At 42.8% G+C, this 22,453-nt stretch overlaps 1 protein-coding gene across 2 annotated transcripts in view; it reads right to left on the reverse strand.

The window, feature by feature from the left end:
- The window catches only part of pdcl3 (phosducin-like 3), a 250,137-nt gene that overhangs the window by 10,236 nt on the left and 217,448 nt on the right, over window positions 1–22,453 (reverse strand). Inside the window, exons 1-2 of one of the 2 annotated variants that reach the window (XM_052026770.1) lie at window positions 9,411–9,598; window positions 1,782–1,908 (exon numbers count right to left, since the gene is read on the reverse strand). In XM_052026770.1, the coding sequence (XP_051882730.1) occupies window positions 1,782–1,908; window positions 9,411–9,416 (133 nt within the window). In that variant the 5' untranslated portion in view covers window positions 9,417–9,598. Of the gene's footprint in view, window positions 1–1,781; window positions 1,909–9,410; window positions 9,599–22,453 lie in introns of those variants that run through there. The other variant, XM_052026771.1, reaches the window with a different exon arrangement.

Raw genomic sequence — 22,453 nt, forward strand, 5'->3', positions numbered from 1 at the left:
TGTGGTGCGAGCTTGACAGCAGACATGGAACATGCTTATAATAAAATTTGTAAGGAGGAAGTCTGGGGAGGAAAGTATGAAATTCATATTGGTGCAGGGATGTTGCAACGCTGGATTAAAGACCTTCCAGAGTTGGATTTTCACTTCACAGCACTGACTTCCTTGCCTCGATACCTGAGTAATCAACTATTTAGACCATTCCCTTTGGCTTATGGTTTAGCCAAACACATTACAACTTTTACAATAAAAGATTAATTGTTTTTTTCACCCCAAATATACATCTTAAAATATGTGGTTCTCATAAAGGTGCTTTGGTGCAATTTCCTGGCCAATCCATTTGTTATTATCTACAGATTAGGCAAAGGAGATATCAAATTAATACATTTACAGGCATGCACGATGTTGATGGTTCACGCACAAAAAATATCCCATCAAAATGCTGCTGAAAGCAAAACTAAGCAGGCATAAAAAATTGGTATTTTAAAAACACATTGCTATGGGTCTGGAGGGCAAGGACAGGATTCCTTTATTGAATGGCATTATTAAAGCAGTTAGGTTTTACAACAATCTGGTAGTTTCATAGTCATTGTTATAAAGTTAACTTTTTATGCTAAGTTTAATTAATTAACTGGACACTAAAAGGTGGGGGGGGGGGGGGTGGAGGGAATGTAGCCCCATCACTTCTCCCAAAGAGACCATATAATGAAGAAAAGGGTAAAGGTAATCCAGGCAGAAGATAGAGACAAAAGGGAGGGGGGGAGGGAGGGAGGGGTAAAGTCAGGATGTCTCACCCTGCAATAGCTAATGAAACAATGAAGAAACATTTCTCTGCTTGACACAGGTGAGAACAAAAGCAGGAAAAAAAAATTAAAATCCTCTAACAGCTTTGTTGAGACTTGAATTTGCATCACCAGATCAGTCCAAAACTGAGTAGGAGCATAACCGCATGCCTTTTGTCAGTGTGTTGTCTGGCAGATGGTGACAAGGACTGGTCCAACACGAGGTTATGGAGTATGCAGCGGACAACTACAAATCTGGATACCAGCTCAACTCTCAAAACATCTTGAAGCTAATAGCACCATTCATGACCCTATTAAATATGAACTATCCATATATAACTATCAGCTGTAGTAATGAGCCAGACCTTGCTACGACCAGCTGTGCTGAACAGATCTGCCAGCACTCAGCACTTAAATGGCAACAAGTACCAGGCTTCGGTGTTTGTTCTGTAAAAGGTGGAAGTCTGGAACTTTGTCAGATTCAGGAAGCTGAATCTATTTCACTCTGTTACAGAACTCCAGTGATGGTGCACAGCCTTGCTGAAAATTCCCCAGCAGTAAGCTCAGGATATAGTCAGAGGATCCAAGATCCCATTGAATTCAATGGGGATTGCAGGAAGGGGAAAGCAAATTATATCTTAAATAAAATATTATACTACTTTTAATTGTGTTTTAGTTAACTTTAAAAAAAATGTGAATTATTTCAATTGAAAATGTTTATATGCCAGAAACAATTAAAAATAATTTGCAGCATTTATAACCAGCACATCCCTGACCCTAACTTTACCAGCTGTCAATAGGGTACCAGGGAACCTCAGGGTCAGGGTCTGCACTGTGCCTTGAAGATGGCCCCCCCCACCGCTGCTGGTGCAGAGGGCTAGTGAGATTGGCCATTTGCGCCCAGACCAATACCTACAGGTGTAGGTAGGCTGCTGACAGAGATTCTGGATTAAAGAATTGGGTCAGTAAATTCCAGCCAAATAAAATTAACTCTTCACTTACCAACTGACTGCTGGTTCTGAATGATCTCCTCCTCCAGTGCCTCGATTTCTTTATCTGGATCCTCTTTAGGAGGAAGGATGCCTTTTTTCCGTAAAATGTCATTCCACTCAGTGTCTGCATTTGGATCCTAAGGAAAATAAATGTAAATAAAGAAAAAATACAGTATGTTTAGAAATGAGTAGGTGCACCTAGAAGAGAAAGATTAGTTTGATATAAACTTTGCTTACATGGTTATGCTGAGCTTGAGTGCAGAGGAACTGAGAAGGTCAAAAGACAACTAAATTTTATTATAAAAGGTAACATTGCCAAGAACTTGGCTGTCAGGACAGGAAAAAAGATAATTGAATTAAGAAGTCACTGGATTTAGAAAGGCAACATCACAGCTCCTGGCTCAGTGCTCACAATGCTCCTGTAAAATTATACCACCTCCTCCTTGCGATTGCTTCATGGTACCTTGCAAGGCACAATCCTAATCGATCTCAGGAAAGACCAGTGTAAAACAAGACCATCACACTGCCTCACTTTTTATCCAATCTTTCTCACTACAATGCTGCACTCATCTCCAACAACACTCACCTCAGGCATGGAGTTCATTTTCAGTACTAATGGGAAACTGTTCAACTTACAGCAACTGCACTCAAGAGCCAAGATCACCCAAATCTAGTAGTTGTACTCAAGTGTGCGGACAACACTGATGTTCGTGCAAGCTCAAATTCCAACTCCAAGCCACTGTCAACTTCTTCAAGCAATAATATACTAAGTATACAAGTGCATTGGCCTTGCACTCAACATCCAGAAGACAACAGTCTGCTACAAACCTGCCCTTGGTGCACAATACTGCCCTTCAGCAATAAAAAGTTTACAGCAAGATCCTGGAAAACATGGACCACATATCTCGGAAGCCACCTCCCGGTGAAGGCTGATATTGATTCTGAAAGTCACAGTTGTCAATTGAGGAAGCCAGTGTTTAAAGATCAAGACCTCAGACCCAGCACTAAATACATGGTTTACAAGCAGCAGTGATTCTAATCCTCATAAAATGTTTCTGAGACCTGGACTACCTTCAGCGGGCACCGGAAAGATACCACCAATGCAATCTCTGCAAAATCCTCCGAATTAATTAGAATGATAAGTGAGCCAAAATTCTTGTCCAAGCCAACATGCCCAGCACTGAAACCTCAGCAAAAGTTAGCCAGCTCTGTTGGGCAGGCCACATTGTTTCCATGCACAACATGAGACTCCCGAAACAGTTTGGGTCCCATCACGAGAAGGGTTTACCCAGACTGGACAGATGAAACTACCTAAGAAAAAAAGCAGCAACCCCTCTGACTCCTGAGAATTACTGGCCCATCTATCAAAATAGAGAAATACCTGGGATGGTTTTGATTAACTCAAGTCCAACAGGAGCACACAGAAGCTCTGTGTAAATAGTGGAAGGGATACACCACCTCACCACCCCAATATGTGGAAGAGTTTTCAGGTCCTACATTGGCATCAGTCATATCAGAACTCACAAAACCAGAGTAGAACCAAGTCATCCTCAATGCTGGTGGACTGTTATAATCTCACACTACATATTTGACACTGCAAGCTGTTCCACAATAAGCATTCTATTCTCCAAACATCTCATAATAATTTTGCTATGCCTTTCATGCAGGATCTATCATCCAAAACAGGAGGACACCACTATCAGAGGCAGAACATAACTCTGAATATTTTTTGACCCGAGGGAGGAAAGGTGCACTAATCGCTAGAGCAGGTAGCATTACAGCCATGGGCAAGTGCCAGCAGCAAAGATATTGTCAAAGGATTTCTTCACATCTTATCCTATTTTCCCTTTTTAATAGTTCACAAAGAACTGCAGATATTTTCTACCAGCAAATGTTTTATTTTAAAGCTCTCCTCTTTCTATTCACGTGCTTCCTCTAAAGACAAATGCTTCCTTATCCCATGATGCTCTATAGGGAAAGAGATAACTATTTAATTTGGTGTTGAGATCCTCTGACAATATAAACCTTTGCACGATGGCATATTCAGTACATAATGGCAAACTATTCTCAACTCCTCAAAGCTTTTCCACCATCTATAAACACCAAACAATGGGTGTAATGGAATACTCTCCACCTGCTTGAATACTGCACTCAAGAATCTCAACGTTACCTCAGCATTAACTAATTGTCGCCTTCTCCAACACATTGCAGCCATGGTGCACTCACAGCAAAATCAACAAAACTGTTAATAGCATTCCCCAACCTCAGTGAGCAAGGGAAACAAACACTAAAACATCCCTTCACCTCCAAGTTCCATTTCAAGTCACTCACAAACCAGATTTGAAAATATAGAAGCATTCCTTCTGCGTCAAAGCTGTGGAATTTCTTCCCTCCCCCTAATTTGGGAAAACTACGTGGAATACAGCAGTTCAAGGAGAAAGCTGAACTTTACTTTCTTTAGGGACAAATAGAGATGAGGTATAAACATTGGCTTCACAAGTGATGACCACATTCCTTGAATGAATTTTTAAAAAATCTAATATTAGTCCCCAAAATTTATCTGTTGAATAATCTCTCCGCCTTACTTCTGGTTGTGACAATGGACTACATCTAACATGTCTCTTTCAGATACAGTTGCTATTTACTTTCTCACATGTTTTGACTTTAGATATATAGAATTTAACACATTGTTAAAATCAGTTTTTCTGATGGCTCACCATCCTAAACTCAACTCTTTGTTCGGATGAACCACAAGTCATACTGTCCAACAACCATTTGTCTTACATTAACACTGTCATTCATTCAATTCTCTAACAACATTTAGGTGTAGTTAGGTAATCAAGCACAAGATTCTCTTCTGTCTCCAAATACAAAATGATATGTCCAACTTCATTTAAAATGAGCTACCATAGTCCTCCGGGGATGGAATTCTAAGGATTAATTATCCTCTGTGTGAAGAAGTTTCTCCTCATCTAAACAGCATATCCCTCTTCTGACATCCTGGTTCTAGATTGCTCAGCCAAAGAACAACCCACTGAGCCCTGTAAGAATTTACATTTCAATGACATCGCTCATTCTTCTAAAATCTGGAGAATACAGGCATAGTCTACTCTAATCTCTCTTCATGCAGAAATCTTGCCATCCCTGGAACAAGTTTTATATCTCCGAACTTTGAAATATGAATTTTGGTCCCCACAGGCAAATCTTTGATATGGATCATGAATAGCTGGGACCCAAGCACTGATCTTGATTGTACACCATTAGTCACAGTTTACCAATCTGAGAAAGATATGTTTACACCCACTCTTTGCTTTCTGTCCAATAACCAATTCTCATCTGATGTTATTACATTATTCCCAGCTCCACGTGCTTTAATCTTGTTGACCAGCTCCTGTGTGGGATCTTATTAAAAGCCTTCCAAAAATCCAAATAAAGTATACTGTCAGCCAATTAGCATCCATGGGGAATGCGGGGGCCGGTTGCATGAGAATTGCCCAAAATAAACATTACTGTACATCACACACTAGTATTCTATGCATAAATCTTTAAATAAATTGCCAAACTATATACTTTCACATAACAATGTATTACCCTGGAATCCTGTTCTGAGATACATGCACCCTCTGATCTCTTCAAGGAAAACCAGTCATATAACGTGCAATCAAGATTGTCAAGCTTCGCTGTATGCATTGTATGGCACTTTTCAATACTTTTATCACTTGTTAGTTTAGGAAGAACTCTTCAATCTATGCACTTTGCGATTTAATGTCATAAATCATTGATGAACCAATGTTGAATTTTTGTACAATAACATTATGATTTTCCTTTTTCCAGTCTAGTCAAACACGATTTTCCCTTCATAATTTCTTGCCAAAGTTGCTCAATGTTATCATCATACTCACCCCCCCCCCCCCCAATGTAGACAAACAACGAAATGATACGAAACCTTCCAAATGATTCAACAGCAAACACCCAAACTTAAACAAAAAGCCAGTGGCACATTTCTCATGGAAGAGATGAACTACCACATGCTACATTAAAGTATGTTAAAGGAACTGTATCTCCTAGTCCATTACATTGTCAAACGCCAATGAAAAAAGATATCACCATTTACACTAGGTGAAAACTTAATAATGCCTTCAATAATAGATGCTTATTGATACCTCTTGAGCAATAGAGCTGCCAAGAAAAATCAGCAGTATTAATTATCACACAATATTTTCATCTCATGATGAATTACTGATATCACAGAAGACATCAAATCCCAATTGTTACAAAACATTTGCAATGCTGTGTTTCTTATTATTTACATGTACTATGCCCAAGAAAGGGCCCTTCATGAAGGTTTATTTTGCTGTGAATGACTATCATAAATTACAACAGGTGCTGAAATTTGAGACCAACATGGCAATGGAACAGAACATGGGCTCCTGTCATACTGCTGCATTGGAACTTGCACCAATGGAGCAGCCACAATGACTGACAGTCAGGTGACGTGACCAGAGTGATGGAAGTTGCACCAAACACTCAAGCAACACAGTGCCTCATTCAGAAACATCAGCACAATTTTTTGGCACATTCTTTTGCATGATGATAACTACTGACGATAGCAAAGAGGTCAACCTCACTCTCAAATGAGAAATAATACTGTTCCACCCAAAAATCAATGCTCCAAATATTCTGATCCACATAGAATGAAAACAATGGATTTGTGATGCATTCTCATCTGTAAAGACCAAGACATCACTGATCTCAAGAGGACAAATTGCTGTAGGTATCAAGTGACAAAAGGCCTTAAGTTACAATTTCAAAACCTGACATTACCCAATTCCTACATCAAAGTCAATACAGAATATCCAGAACTCACTGAGTTAGCAGTTAAAATCTTATTACCCTTCCATTCTACTATCTGCACAAGAGTGGATTTTCTGCAATAACTGCAAGTAAAAACAAGTTCCAAAGTAGGTCAAGGGCAAACACAAACTAGAGGAACAGCACCTCATATTCCACCTGGGCAGTCTCCAACCTGGCGGCATGAACGTCGAATTCTCAAACTTCTGGTAACCTTTTCCCTCCCAGTGTTCTTTTCTCTCTCTCCTCCTGATCCAACTGGCCCCCATCACCCTATATCTTCTCCTCAGAATCAGGTTCATTTTCACTGTCACATGTCGTGAAATTTGTTGTTTTGCAGCAGCAGTACAGTGCAAGACAAAGACATAAAAATTACTATAAGTTACAAAAATAAATAAATAGTGCAAAAGGGGAATAATGAGGTCGTGTTCATGGACCATTCAGAAATATGAAGGCAGAGGGGAAGAAGCTGTTCCTGAAACATTGAGTGTGGGTTCTCAGACTCCTATACCTCTTCCCCAATGGTTGTAATGTGAAGAGGGCATGTCCTGGGTGGTGAGGGTCCTTAATGATGGATGCCACCTTCTTGAGGCACCGCCTCTTGAAGATGTTCTTGATGGGAGGGAGGGTTGTGCCCGTGATGGAGCTGGCTGAGTGTCCACCCACTGCAGCCTCTTGCGATCCTGCACATTGGAGCCTCCATACCAGGCGGTGATGCAACCAGTGAGAAAGTTCTCCACTGTACATCTGTAGAAGTTTGCAAGAGTCTTTGAGGACATACTAAATCTCACTGACTTTCAACACAGGTGCACCTTAAGGATGCATGCTTAGCCCACTGCTCTACTCTCTCTACACTCATGACTGTGTGGCTATGCACAGCTGAAACACCATCAATAAATTTGCTGATGATGCCACTGTTGTTGGTAGAATCTCAGATGGCGATGAGGCGGCTTACAGGAATGAGATAGACCAGCTGGTTGAGTGGTGTCACAATAATAACCTCGCACTCAACGTCAGCAAGACCAAGGAAATGATTGGACCTCAGGAAGGGGAAGTTGGAAGAACACACAGCAGTCCTCATTGAGGGGTCAATGGTTGAAAGGGTGAGCAGCTTCAAGTTGTTGAGCATCTAAATCTCAGAGGATCTATCCTGGGCCCAACACATTGATATAATCACAAAGAAGGCACACCAGTGGCTCTACTTCATTAGGAGTTTGAGGAGATTTGGTATGACACCAAAGATTCTTACAAATTTCCATAGATGTACAGTGGAGAGCATCCTGACTGGTTGCATCACAGCCTGGTATGGAGTCTCCACTGCAAAGGATTGCAAGAAGCTGCAGAGGGTTATAGCTTCCATCAGAAACACAACCCTCCCCACCATTGAGGATATCTTCAAGAGGCAGTGCCTCAAGAAGGCAGCATCTATCATTAAGAATCCTCACCATCCGGGACATGCCCCCTTCTCATTACTACCATCAGGGAGCAATTACAGGAAGCTGAAGACCCAAACTCAACGATTCAGGAACAGCTTCTTCCCCTCCCCCATCAGATTTCTGAATAATTCATGAACACTAACTCATTATTTCTTTTTTTTGCACTATTTTTGTAACTTAGAGATTTTTTGTCTTTCAACTGTACGGCTCTCACTACACAACAAATTCCACATCATATGTCAGTGATAATAAGTCTGATTCTTTCCCCTCCCCCACCCTCTCCCTATCACCCACACATTCCTCCCACGTTCCCCTCTATTCCATGCTCTACTGTCCTCTCCTATCAGATTTCATCATCTTCAGCCCTTTGTCACTTCCACCTGTCACCTCCCAGCATCTGACATCATTACCACTCCCCACCTCCCTCATCTACCTATCACCTGCCAGCTCTTGCTCCACCCTTTCCCCCCATTTTTTTTTACACTGGCTATCTCCCCTCTTTCTTTCTAGTCCAGATGAAAGGTCTCGGCCCACATTTTCAACTATTTCCCTCTATAAATGCTGCTCGACCCGTTGAGTTCCTCCAGCATTTTGTATGTTGGTCCAGATTCCAGCATCTGCAGTCTTTTGTGTTTCCAAAGTAGACTAAGCTTTGGAAGGAACCTCAAAGTATTATCATCTAACATTCATCCCTACATTCGAAAGCTTGCATTAACATGACAGACACAGATCTCATTAGGATACTATTGCTAAATTAAAATTTTAACCAAGTTATTTGTAATATGCAAATGTAGAATGTAAAATTTGTAAAGTGACAAGAGAGTTTGATCTTGCTATTATGTAAGATGGACTGGTCTCTACTGTTCACTTTGAGAACGGAATGTGTGCAAATGGTAAAGCACTTCCCTCCAACTTTACTAGAGAGATGGGCCAATATTTGAAAAAAAACATGCTTACCTCATGTCAAAGGTTTCTTCTGTAATGGTAAATTTCAGATTTTTTATACATATTAAACATGATGAGCTCTAGATTATTCAACTTAATTAAATCCCAGTGGGTATACTTTCATTTAAATTCAACCTTACATGCACAAATCCCTAGTAAAATAAAATGGGCGTGGTTTCAGAAAGAAATCGGCGTTAATTAGGGAAAGTAACCAACAAGTCTCGAGCATTAAAAGCATTGAAGAATACTACTGTGGTGCAAGCGAGTTGGGGTTTAGTCGCTTATCGGCCTGGATATGTATCAATAGAAACAGTTCAACTACATAACATAACATTCTCAAGAACGCACGTCACTTTTATTTCTTGCTCTGTCGATTTAAATAAATTGCAAAGAGAGAAGTTGCTGACCTGCATAGTGCTGGAGTATTGCTGTCACACAGCCCAGAGTAGCGCTTCCGGATGGCACACTCGCTGATGTCCCGGAGCACACACTTCCTCTGTAACTTGTCCTACAGCAATACCCACACAAATGATAGTCATTTTTCGAGTGGTGCAAGGGATTTCTTTTTACGTTGCACTAATTTCCGGTTTCCGATGCTTCCTTACAAGGTGTAGCAGAGATAACATTTCCTAATGACTGAGTGAGTCATTGATTCGCTGCCGCGCCTATTGCTTCCTCTCTGTCCAACAGCTGCAGTAAGCGGCTGATATTCACGGATTTCTAGAACTTAATCATTTCAATTAGTTGGAAGTGTAGATCTCAGAATTTGTCAATGCTGAGCTCATCAATTTCATCAACTTTGCCTCCAACTTCCACCCCGCCCTCAGATTCACGTGGTCCATCTCTGACACCTCTCTCCCCTTTCTGGATCTCCCTGTCTCCATCTCCAGAGACAGATTAACCACAGACATCTTCTACAAACCCATTGACTCCCACAGTTGCCTTGACTACACCTCGTCCCACCCTGTCACTTGTAAGGACGCCATCCCCTTCTCCCAGTTCCTCAGCGTCCGCCACATCTGTTCCCAAGATGAGGCTTTTTCAGTAACCGGGGTTTTCTTTCCATCACCATCAATACTGCCCTTACCCGTATCTCCTCCATTTCCTGCACATCTGCCCTCACCCCCCACCCCCACGACATAACAGGGACAGGGTTCCACTTGTCCTCACCAACCACCCCACGAGCTTCCACATCCAACACATCATTCTCCACAACTTCCACCTCCAACGGGATCCTACCACCAGGCACATCTTCCCCTCACCCTCTCTCTCTGCTTTCCGCAGGAACCGGTCTCTCCACAACTCCCTCCTCCACTCGTCCCTCCCCACTGATAACCCCCCGGCACTTATGCCTGCAACCGCACCAGGTGCTGAACCTGACCGTACACTTCCTCCCTCACCACCATTCAGAGCCCCAGACAATCCTTCCAGGTGAGGCAGCGCTTCACCTGTGAGTCCGGGGGTGTCATTTATTGCATCCAGTGCTGCCGGTGTGGCCTCCTGTACATCGGTGAGACCTGATTGGGCGACCGCTTCATCGAACACCTTTGCTCCATCTGCCACAACAGCCAGGACCTCCCGGTGGCCATCCACTTCAATTCCATATCCCACTCCCATACCGACATGTCTATCCACGGCCTCCTCTACTGCCTGTGAGGCAGTATATACCGATATGAGGAACAACACCTCATATCCCACCTTGGGAGTCTCCAACCTGATGACCTCAACGTTGATTTCTGTAACTTCCGGTAACCCCACCCCTTCTTTTTCTCCCCCCCCCCCCCCCCACTCCTTTGTCTTCCCTTATTCCTGTGGCTCCCTTCCTCCGCCTTGATGACCTGCCCATCTCCTCTCCTCCCCTCCTCCATCCCTTATTCCATAGTCCACTGCCCTCTCCTACCAGATTCCTTCTTCTTCAGCCCTTTGCCTCTTCTACCTATCACCTCTCAGCTTCCCCCCCCCCCCCCCCCCCCCCACCTGGACTCACCTATCACCTGAACTCACCTATCACCTGCTTTGTGTGCTCCTCCCCCTCCCCCCACCCTCTTATTCTGGCTTCTGCCCTCTTCCTTTCCAGTCCTGATGAAGGGTCTCGGCCTGATATGTCAACTATTTGATTCCCTCCATGGATGCTACCTGACCTGCTGAGTTCCTCCAGCACTTTTTGTGTACTGCTCCAGATTTCAGCATCTGCAGAATTTCTTGTGTCTCAGAATTCTATATACTTACCTGCAGTATATATCAAAGACATATTCCAGCATTAGACCGTGTATGTTAAAAAAACTGAAATAAAAATGTTTTTTAAATAAGTTATCATTTGTGACTTTATAAATAGAATTGCTTTCTCCATACTGGTAATGTAGTCTAATTAGGAACAGTCAGCATGGCTTTGTACAGGTCAAGTCGTGCCTTACTAACTTCATTGAGTTTTTTGATGAGGTGATGAGGTTGATTGATGAAGGTAGAGCTGTGGATGTTGTCTACATGGATTTTAGTAAGGTGTTTGACAAGGTCCCTCTTGGGATGCTCGTCCAGAAGATTAAGATGCATGGGATCCACGGTGAATTGGCCATTTGGATTCAGAACTGGCTTGTCTGTAGAAGACACAGGGTAGTGGTTGATGGGACTTATTCTAGCTGGAGGTCTCTGACTAGTGGTGTTCCTCAGGGATCCGCACTGGGACCTCTGCTGTTTGTGATGTGTATAAGTGACCTGGATGAAAATGTACATGGGTGGGTTAATAAATTTGTAGATGATACGAAGATTGGTGGTGGTGTGGATAGCGTAGGAGACTGGCAAATGATACAGCGGGATATAGATCAGTTGCAGATATGGGCGGAGAAATGGCAGATGGAGTTCAACCCGGCCAAATGTGAAGTGGTGCACCTTGGGAGATCAAATGTAAAGAGACAGTACACTGTTAATAGCAAGGCCCTAAATGAAGATCCAAGTTCATTGTTCCCTGCAAGTGGCTACACAGGTTGATAGGGTGGTAAAGAAGGCATATGGCATGCTTGCCTTCGTTAGTCAAGGCACTGAGTTCAAGAGTCAGGAAGTTATGCTGCAGCTTATAAAACTTTGGTTAGGCAGCACCTGGAGTATTGCATTCAGTTCTGGTCGCCCCATTATAGGAAGGATGTTGAGGCTTTGGAGAGGGTGCAGAAGAGATTTACCAAGACTCTGCCTGGATTGGAGGCATGTGCTATGAGGATAGGTTGGACAAACTTGGGTTGTTTTCTCTGGTGTGGCGGAGACTAAGGGGAGAACTGATAGAGGTTTAGAAGATTATGAGAGGCATAGATAGAGTAGACAGCCAGTATCTTTTCCCCAGGGTTGAAATGTCTAATACCAGAGGGCATGCATTTAAGGTGAGAGGGGGAAAGTTCAAAGTTGTGCAGGGCAAGTTTTTTACACAGAGAGTGGTGGGTGCCTGGAATGTGCTGCCTGGGCTGGTGGTGGAGACAAATAAGATAGAGACGTTCAAGAGGCTCTTCAATAGCCACATGAATTTGAGGAAAATGGTAGGTTGTGGACTTTGTGTAGGCAGAAGGGTTAAGTTTAGTTGGGTATTTTATTACTAATGTAATTGGTTCGGCACAATATTGTGGGCCGAAGGGCCTGTTCCTGTGCTGTACTGTTCTCTGTTCTATATCGACAAGTGTATAGTTATTGATCATTCAAATTCAACCTTTCATTTGTACCCTGGGTCTGAGATGTGTGACTTCAACAACCACCTTTCCTTATGCTCCAAGTTTTCTCGATCAGCTATTTTGCTTATATCTTACAATGCAGAAGGAGGCCATTCGGCCCATCACATTTATGCTGGCTGTCACAGCAGCCTGAGTATGCGAGAGAATTTTATTGATTCGGCCGAGACTTGAAGAGTATATATTTTAAAAATAAATAGATCTATGTCTATTTAAAGGGGGTGACAACATTGGTGGTTATCACATTAGGACATTTGTAAGGTGCATACCTGGTTTCAATAAAGACAGTTAAAATATGTTCCATGTTCCTTTTCTGGCACCTGACAGCACCAGGTTTGCTCAGTTTGTTTAGTAACCAATGTTCATTACAAGCCTACAGACCCACTACTTCGTCAGGAGGCTAAAGAAATTTGGTTTGTCCCCTTTGACTCTCACCAACTTTTACCGATGCATCATAGAGAGCATCCTATCTGGATGTATCACGGCTTGGTACGGCAACTGCTCTGCCCAGGACCGCAAGAAACTGTAGAGAGTCATGGGGACAGCCCTGCGCATCACAAACACCAGCCTCCCCTCCTTGGACTCTGTCTTTATCTCTCGTTGTCTTGGCGAAGCAGCCAGCGTAATCAAAGACCCTACCCACCTGGGACATCCTCTCTTCTCTCCTCTTCCATCGGGTAGAAGATACAGGAGCCTGAGGGCACGTACCACCAGACTTAAGGATAGCTTCTACCCCACTGTGATAAGACTATTGAACGGTTCCCTTATACAATGAGATGGAATACGACTTCACGATCTACCTTGTTGTGACCTTGCACCTTATTGCACTGCACTTTCTCTGTAGCTGTGACACTTTACTCTGTACTGTTATTGTTTTTACCTGTACTACATCAATGGACTCTGTACTAACTCAATGTAACTGCACTGTGTAATGAATTGACCTGTACGATCGGTATGCAAGACAAGTTTTTCACTGTACCTCGGTACAAGTGACAATAATAAACCAATACCAATACCACTACTACCTTGACCTTCCACACATATGGTTGTGAATTGTCTTCCTTTTCCCTTCCCCTCTACCAAACCGCTGGAGGAACTCAGCAGGGAAGTAAGCATCCCTGAAGGGAAAGGCCTTATGCAGGGTCTAGTAGGAGAGTCTAGGATCTGAGGGCACAGCCTCAGAATAAAGGGACGTTATTTCAAAACTGAAATGAGCAGGGATTTCTTCAGCCAGAGGATGGTGAATCTGTGGAATTCGTTGCCACAAAAGGCTGTGTAGGCCAAGTCATTGGGTGTATTTAAGGCAGAGATTGATAGGTTTTTGATTGGTAAAGGGGTTAAGGGTTATGGCAGCAGAATGGGGTTAAAAAAATTTCAACCACGATTGAATGGTGAGCACATTCAATGGCTGAATGGCCTAATTCTGCTCCTATAGTTTATGGTCTCAACCCATTCAACCCATATCGACCATTCCTTTCCCTCCACAGATGCTGCCTGACCCGCTGAATTCCTCCAGGAGTTTGTTTTTCACAATGGCTTTTATGTCACTTCGACAATATTGGTCCTGACCCTATCACAAATGTTCCCTTTGCTCCCTCCAATCTTCTCCCTCTCCGCAACTTGTTTTCTCATTTTTCTGGTCCAGATGAAAGGTCACTGACCGGAAATATTAACTGCTTCTCTCCACTCAGATGCTGTCTGGCTAGCGGAGTATCGCCAGATTTTCTGTTTTTATATCGGTGAACAGATTAATGGTAAATAAATTCAAGTTAACACACCTTCCATCACGATGCTGATAGTTGAGAGTAGACTGATGAGGGAGTACTCAGCAAAATAGCAGAGACAGAGTTGCCCAGTCCTCACCTTTCACCCTATACTAGCCTTCACATCCAGCACATCATTCTTCATCATTTCCGCCAGCTGTAACTCGATCCCATTACCAACCACATCTTCTCCTCCCCATCCCTGACCACCTTCCACAGGGACCACTCTTTCCATGACTCCATTGTCTGCTCATCCCTCCCCACCCGCCCCTCCCTGATGCCTAGCACTTTTCCCTACAAATGTTCTTACACCTCCTCACTGATCACCATCCAGGGACCTAAACAGCCCTTCCCACTGAGGCAAAGATTCTTATGTACCTCCTCCAACCTCCTACACTGTATTCGGAGCTTCCATCTGCCTACGTCTTCCGTAATGGTTTCCATTATCACCTTCATAACTTATTACGTTCCAGCACTTGTAGCCTTTGTGTTCCTGCTTATCACCCTCCTGGCTGTTTCCACATTTACCTCCCTACCCCCCATCTGATTCCATCTTCCTGTTTTTTCTTGTCTGCCTCCATCTATCATCCACCTGTCTCTGCCTCCCAACTCCACCCCTCCCTCTCTCCTACCTGGTTCCATCTGCCTGTCATCCTTCAACCCTCCTGAAACTTCGACAGTTGCTTTTCTCCCGCAGATGCTGGTCAACCCACTGAGATCCTCAAGCAGATTGTTTGTTGTCCAGATTCCAGCATCTGAAGCCTTTTGTATCTACATCAGAAATCAACTTGCCCAAGGTAATTAGCCATGACTTCTACCAAGCACAAAAACCTATAAAAAGATAACAGGCTGCAGCCACAAGTGTTTCCCTTTTAATGAATGAAGGGATGGCTTTAACCAGCATTAACTAGCTTGAAGAGGAGTTAGACACACACAAAAAATGACCAGCATGAAGAAAGCTGCATCGTTGTTAGCTGGTTGGTGAAAGCATATTAATGAGATTCACAGCATTGGGCAAACAGGCATAGATTATTCATACATTATAATTCCTATATCTTTTTTCCAGCACTATCCAATTGAGGCAGCCCCATTTTCCCCAAATTATAACCATATTACATTTAAAAATAAATTAGTTTTTGCTTAATTAATGAGAGTCTCTTAAATGTCCCTAATGTATCTGCCTCCACCACCTCTGCCGGCAGTGCTTTCCACATACCCACCAATCTCTGCGTAAAAAACTTACCTCTGACGTCCTCCCCATACCTTTCTCCAATCACTTTAAGATTATGCCCCTTTGTGTTAGCCATTTTCACCCTGATTAAAAGTCTCTGGCTGTCCACTCTTTATCATCTTGTACACCTCTATCAGGTCACCTCTTATCCTCCTTCACTCCAAAGAGAAAAGCCCCAGCTCGCTCAACTTATCCTCATGAGACATGCTCTCCAATCCAGCCAGTATCCTGGTAAATCTCCTCTGCACCCTCTCCAAAGCTTCCACATCCTTCCTATAATGAGGCAACTAGAACTGAACACAATACTCCAAGTGTGGTCTAACCAGAGTTTTATAGAGCTGCAACATTACCTCACGGCTCTTGAACTCAATACGCCGACTAATGAAGGTCAGCACACCATACACCTTCTTAACAACCCCGTCAACCTGCACTGCAACCTTGAGGGATCTATGGATGTGGACCCCAAGATCCCTCTGTTCCTCCACACTGCTAAGAGTCCTGCCATTAACCTTGTATTCTGTCTTCAAATTCAATCTTCCAAAGTGTATCACTTCACACTTTTCCGGGTTGAACTCCATCTCCCATTTCTCAGCCCAGCTCTGCATCCCATCAATATCCTGTTGTGATCTACAGCAACCTTCTACACTATCCACAACACTATCAACCTTCGTGTCATCTGCAAACTTACTAACCCACGCTTCCACATCCTCATTCAAGTCATTTATAAAAATCACAAAGAGCAGGGGTCCCAGAATAGATCCCTGTGGAACATCACTCGTCACTGACCTCCAGGCAGAATACACTCCATCTACCTTATCAAACGCCTTTCTAAAATCCATGTACACCACATCCACTGCTCTACCTTCATCAATGTGCTTTGCCACATCCTCATAGAATTCAATCAGGCTTGTGAGGCACAACCTGCCCCTCACAAAGCCATGCTGACTGTCCCTAATCAACCTATGCTTCTCCAAATGCTCATAAATCCTGCCTCTAAGAATCTTCTCCAGTAATTTGCCCACCACTGAAGTAAGACTCACCTGTTTGTAATTCCCAGGGTTATCCCTACTCCCTTTCTTGAACAAAGAAACAACATTTGCCACCCTCCAATCATCTGGCACTATTCTTGTGGCGAGTGAGGACACAAAGATCATCGCCAAAGGCGCAGCAATCTCTTCCCTCACTTTCCGTAATAACCTTGGGTATATCCTGTCTGGCCCCGGTGACTTATGTATCTTAATGTTTTTCAAAAGTTCCAGCACATCCTCTTTCCTCACGTCGACGTGCTCTAGCGTATCAGCCTGTTGTACGCCATCCTCACAAATGTCAAGGTCTCTCTTACTGGTGAATACTGAAGCAAAGTATACATTAAGGATCTCCCCAACCTCTTCCGACTCCAGGCACATGTTTCCTCTTTTGTCCTTGATTGGTTCTACCCTCACTCTAGTCATCCTCCTATTCTTCACGTATGCGTAGAATGCCTTGGGGTTTTCCTTAATCCTACTTGCCAAGGCCTTTACATGCCCCCTTCTAGCTCTCCTAAGTCCATTCTTAAGCTCCATCCTGGCTCCCTTGTAACTCTCCAGAGCCCTGTCTGATCCTTGCTTTCTAAACCTTAAGTAAGCTACTTTCTTCCTCTTGACAAGATATTCTACGTCTCTTGTCAACCATGGTTCCTTCACCCTGCCACTCTTATCCTGCCTCAAGGGGACAAACCTATCCAGAACACCATGCAACTATTCCCTAAACAACCTCCACATTTCCATTGTGCACTTCCCCAAGAACATCTGTTCCCAATTTATGCTCCCAAGTTCCTGCCTAATAGCATCGTAATCCCCCCTCTCCCAATAAAATACTTTCTCATATCGTCTGCTCCTATCCCTCTCCAAGGCTATGATGAAGGTCAAGGAGTTATACTGTCTCCAAAATGCTCTCCCACCGAAAAATCTGAAAGCTGATCAGGCTCATTGCCTAGTACCAGGTCCAGTATGGGTTCTCCTCTAGACAGCCTGTCCACATACTGTGTCAGGAATCCTTCCTGCACACTCCTAACAAACTCTGCCCCATCTATCCCCATTATGTTAAGGATGTGCCAATCAATATTAGGGAAGTTGAAATCACCTATGACAACAACCCTGTTATTTTTGCACCTTTCCAAAATCTGCCTCCTCAGTGTCTCTGCTGCTATTGGGGGGTCTGTAGAATACTCTTCCACCATCATTTAACCTCTCTTCCCCCCTCAATTTACTGTGTATCTTAAAACTTGTTTTATCTCCCTACTATTTCTAAGTTTGATGAAGGGTCACTGACCTGAAGTGTAAACCCCAGAGATGTTGTATGTGCTGTGAGTACTTATAGTATTTTCTATTTTTATTTCAGATCCCCACCATCCCCACCATTTTGATTTTGTACAAGAAGGGACAAATGAAGCTTTGGAGGCCATGCTGCAGGGATGGAGAGAGATTCTGTTTCTACAGATAGCCCTTCAGACATTCCTCTGAAGGCTATGGGCAGAAATGGCCATGGCAATCATAACCAAGGTTCAGACTTAAACTGTGAGAGGAAACACAAAGACCTTGTGCATTGTCAAATTTAGCAAAGGCATTTTCAACTGCCGTATCCTACCATAGAGTCATAGAGTCTAACAGCGCGGAAACAGGCCCTTCGGCCCAACTGGTCCATGCTGACCAAGATTCCCATCATTGCTTGTTCTATTTGCCCACGTTTAGCTCATATCCGTCCAAACCTTTCCTATCCACGTACCTGTCCAAGTACCTCTGTTAACGTACCTGCCTCAACCACTTCCTCTAGCAGCTCATTCCATATATTGACCACACTCTGGGTGAAAATGTTGCCCCTCCTGTTCCTATTAAATCTATCCCCCTCACCTTAAGCCTATGCCCTCTCATTCTTGATTCTCCAACCTTGGGAAAAAGACTGATTGGGACCAGATGAATCATTTGCCTGGAAAACTGTCAGAAACTGCCAAGGTGAAGCAAGGTCTCTGCTATTTACAGTCTCCATCAGCAGTTTAGATGAAGGGAAGGGGAGACAAATATAAAATATCTACATTTTCTGATAATGTAAAATATGGTGTATATAAGGAGCATTCAAAGAGGGATGTTAAGTGTTTGGGCAAGGAGATGGCTGATGGAGCAGAACGGGGAAATGCAAAATGATCCACTTTGATAGGGAAAATGGAAAACTGGATTTGATTTTTTAAGAAGATGAGAGACCTCAACCTCACATGTTAGGATTTAGCAGGATTTCAGGGTCCCTGTATATTTTTCAGGTGCAGCACGCAATTAGAAAAGCAAATGGTATGATATTCTCTATTGAAAGAGAATTGGAGTACAAGAATAAGGAAAGCTTGGAAAACAAATACAACAGCAGATGCTGGAATCTGAAGCAATAGCAGACATACCAGAAGAACTCAGCCAGTCAAGCAACATCTGTTGGAAAGAAAAAACAGTTAATGTTTCAGCTCAGGGGGACACAGGAGACTGCAGATGCTGGAATGCGGAGCAAGAAACAAACTGCTGGAGGAACTCAGCGGGTCAGGCAGCATCTGTGGAGGGAAATGGACAGGGACCCTTCCTCAAAACTGGGGTAAGGGGAAGGTTACAGTTTTCAAAACCAAATTAGGGGGACAAGTGAGGTGTAAGACAAAAAAAATGGAATGCAGATTGGTTAAGACAGGTCAGGTGATAGGGAGAATGAATACTGACTGTCAACGAAACATTTTAAAGAAACAGGGTGATAAAGGGACATAAGCTTGATAATGGGAAATGATGAGATGCAGTTACACCCGAATATGGAGAACTCAGTGTTCATTCAGAAGATTATAAAATGCCCAGATGGAAGATACGATGTTGTTCTTCTGGCTTATGTTGGGCCTCATATTGGCAGTGGAGGAGGCCGCAGACAAGACAGCTCAGAATGGGAGTAGGATTGAAAATTAAAGTGACATTCAACAGGAAGCTTAGGACTACCCTTGAAGATGGTAATGGCTAGTCCATCTCCTGAGATGCAGACAGAGAGATTCAGAAAGGGAAGGGAAGTGTCAGAGATAGACCATGTAAATGTGAAAGCAAGATGGAATTGGTAGGAAAATTGATAACATTTTGAGCTCAGTATAGGTGAAGGATGCGGCAATGCAGTCATAAACATATTGAAGAAAAAGTTGGGGGAGTGGTCCCAAGTAAGCCTGGAACAAGGACTGTTCCACATATCCAACAAAAAAGATAGGTGTAGCTAGGGCCCATGTAAGTTTCCATAGCTAGTCTGGAGGAAGTGAGTGGAATCAAAGGAGTTGTTGATAAGCATAAGGACAAGTTTCACCAATTACATGAATGTGTTGGTGGAGGGCAACTGGCTGGACCTCCATTTCAGGAAGAAATGGAGGGCCCTCAGCCCCTCCTGATGCAGGATAGAGGTGTAAAGGGATTGAACATCCATGATGAAAATGTGCTAGGGTTAGGCTTAAAACTGTTAAAAATGTGCTAGGGTTAGGCTTTACCATGCTAGGAGCATGGTATAACAGTAAGGAGAGCTTGCTGCATTTTGATAAGGCTTTAATGAGACCTTTTGTTTAGGGTAGCTTATCCAGAAAAAACATTATACATGCCACAGAGGAGATGCACAAAGGTTCACTAGATTGATTACTAGGCTGAGACAGGGAGATATTGAATAAAATGGGCACTTATTACAGGAATGGCAAATGATCAATAGTAATGTGTAGAATTGTTAGAGAAAAAAGGGTGGGTGCTGGAAGAGGTGTTTTCTCTGTCTGGCAAGTCTGGAACCATGGTTCATATTCTTATTTATTATTGCAACGAGGAAACTCTTCTTCACTCAGCATGTAGTAAATCATTGGAATTTTCTACTTCCAAAATTGCAAATGATTGATCGATTGATGTTTGGGGATAAAATCAAGAGATTTTTAGCTATTGAGGTAATTGAGGGATATAAGAAAAGCGGAGGATAGTGGAGTTGATAGAGAAGCTCAGCCATGACACTATTAAATGGAAGAGCTAGCTCAAAGGGATCACATAGTCTACTCCTTTTCTGATTTCTTAAGTCCTTATTTGGTACTAGAGAACATGGTGTGACATTATCCTGAAAAGTCATGTGTGAGAGAGACTGCATTAAAAGGCAGAGGACAAAATGTGTCTACCTGCTAATGACAATAGTAAGTGCCTTTTTTATATAAGTTTGCCTATGCATCACACAGAATGAATAATACTTTTCATTTTGTGATAAGTACACACCAACAGTACTCTCTAATTGTACAAACCACACAGTAACTTTCTGCAGAATAACATGGAGCACAACAGCAAAGAAATTTCCAGAATTTTCACCTTGGATAGCCACTTTTGGTTTGAGGGGAACAGAAGACCGTGCAATGAAAATCATGCTAGCACTTTTGTGTATGAGACATGCAAGCACATAGAGGCATGTGCAGTGTTGTCTAACAGCACACAGCATTCATTTTATATGGTTGTGAGGCTCATGTGAACATTAAAGCAGATCACAGAGGAGGGTTGAAGTCTACTTTCAGTCAGCTTGACCCCTACCTGTGCCACTGATACTATATGAGGTGTTCATTCATTAGTTGTCTGTTAATTTTCCATCATTACAGATTGTTCCCCTTCACCTCTGTTGGCTGTGATCTTAGACCTCTCCTATCATCTGACATGACCCCAACCCTCCAATCATTTATCCTACCCATTCACCCTTCCTCATTTGTCTAACCTGAACTCCAAAGCCTCCCCACTATATCTACCTAACACCCATTTCCCTTTCCATGATCCTCTGCCCTTCACCTACAACGCACTCCCACCCACTCACTCTCTACAATGCTGGGAGACCAAGGCCTGTTCTACTGTGGGTGAGGGTTTGGGCTTCATTCCTAACAGAACATTGAGCCTCCACTTCAAGAGAGCTTCCCGTCAGCAGGCTAATCCATCAATTAGTTCTGTGGGTCAATTTTGGCCTTGAGTCCTTAGTTTGGGACCTCTAGTCTACAGAGAAACTGCATCACCTAATGTACTGGAAGGCAGTTACATAGTTATCACTATTACAGCGGTGTCACCAGCACAGATGCACTGGCATGGTAGAAAGGGAGTAGCTGGAGGTGACTCGGTGATTACAAACATCCTAGATGTGAGACTCAGAGAATATGAAAGGCAGTGATTTAAAGGTCTGCCAGCTGAGTGCCAAGTGAACAATATGAAAAAAAAATCAGCAAAATATCCAGACCAATATTTGGCTGAAGTGAATATTTTGTAAACAATTTTTATAGACAATAACAAATGCTGTATGAAATATTTATTATTCACAGTAGAATACACATCACTAATTTTATGACACATATTACAACACTTTGTGATTTAAAACAACATATCTGAAGTTATAGTTTATCACTTGTAGCTGATGATCATCAGGGACTTTGCAGGATGAAGGTTGATTGCAGTTTGTAACTACTCACTTCCTAAATGGTTATTTCAAAAATATCTGTTAAAAAAACTTACATGTAGACTAATTTTGTATAATATATCAAAAGTGAAGGCAAGGTTGATATTTTTGAACATCTTCAGGTCATCTTATAACAAGGTCTAAGCAACAAACTATTTTCAGCAGATCTTAGTGCATCTTGGCAGTGATTTTCAGGTTGATCTATACCAATATGAAAATATATCCCAAAGTTTGGTAGAAATTGGAATTAAGTTTTAACTATAACATTTTTT

The sequence above is a fragment of the Pristis pectinata genome, chromosome 11 (genome assembly GCF_009764475.1).
Source record: "Pristis pectinata isolate sPriPec2 chromosome 11, sPriPec2.1.pri, whole genome shotgun sequence".
Taxonomy (NCBI): domain Eukaryota; kingdom Metazoa; phylum Chordata; class Chondrichthyes; order Rhinopristiformes; family Pristidae; genus Pristis; species Pristis pectinata.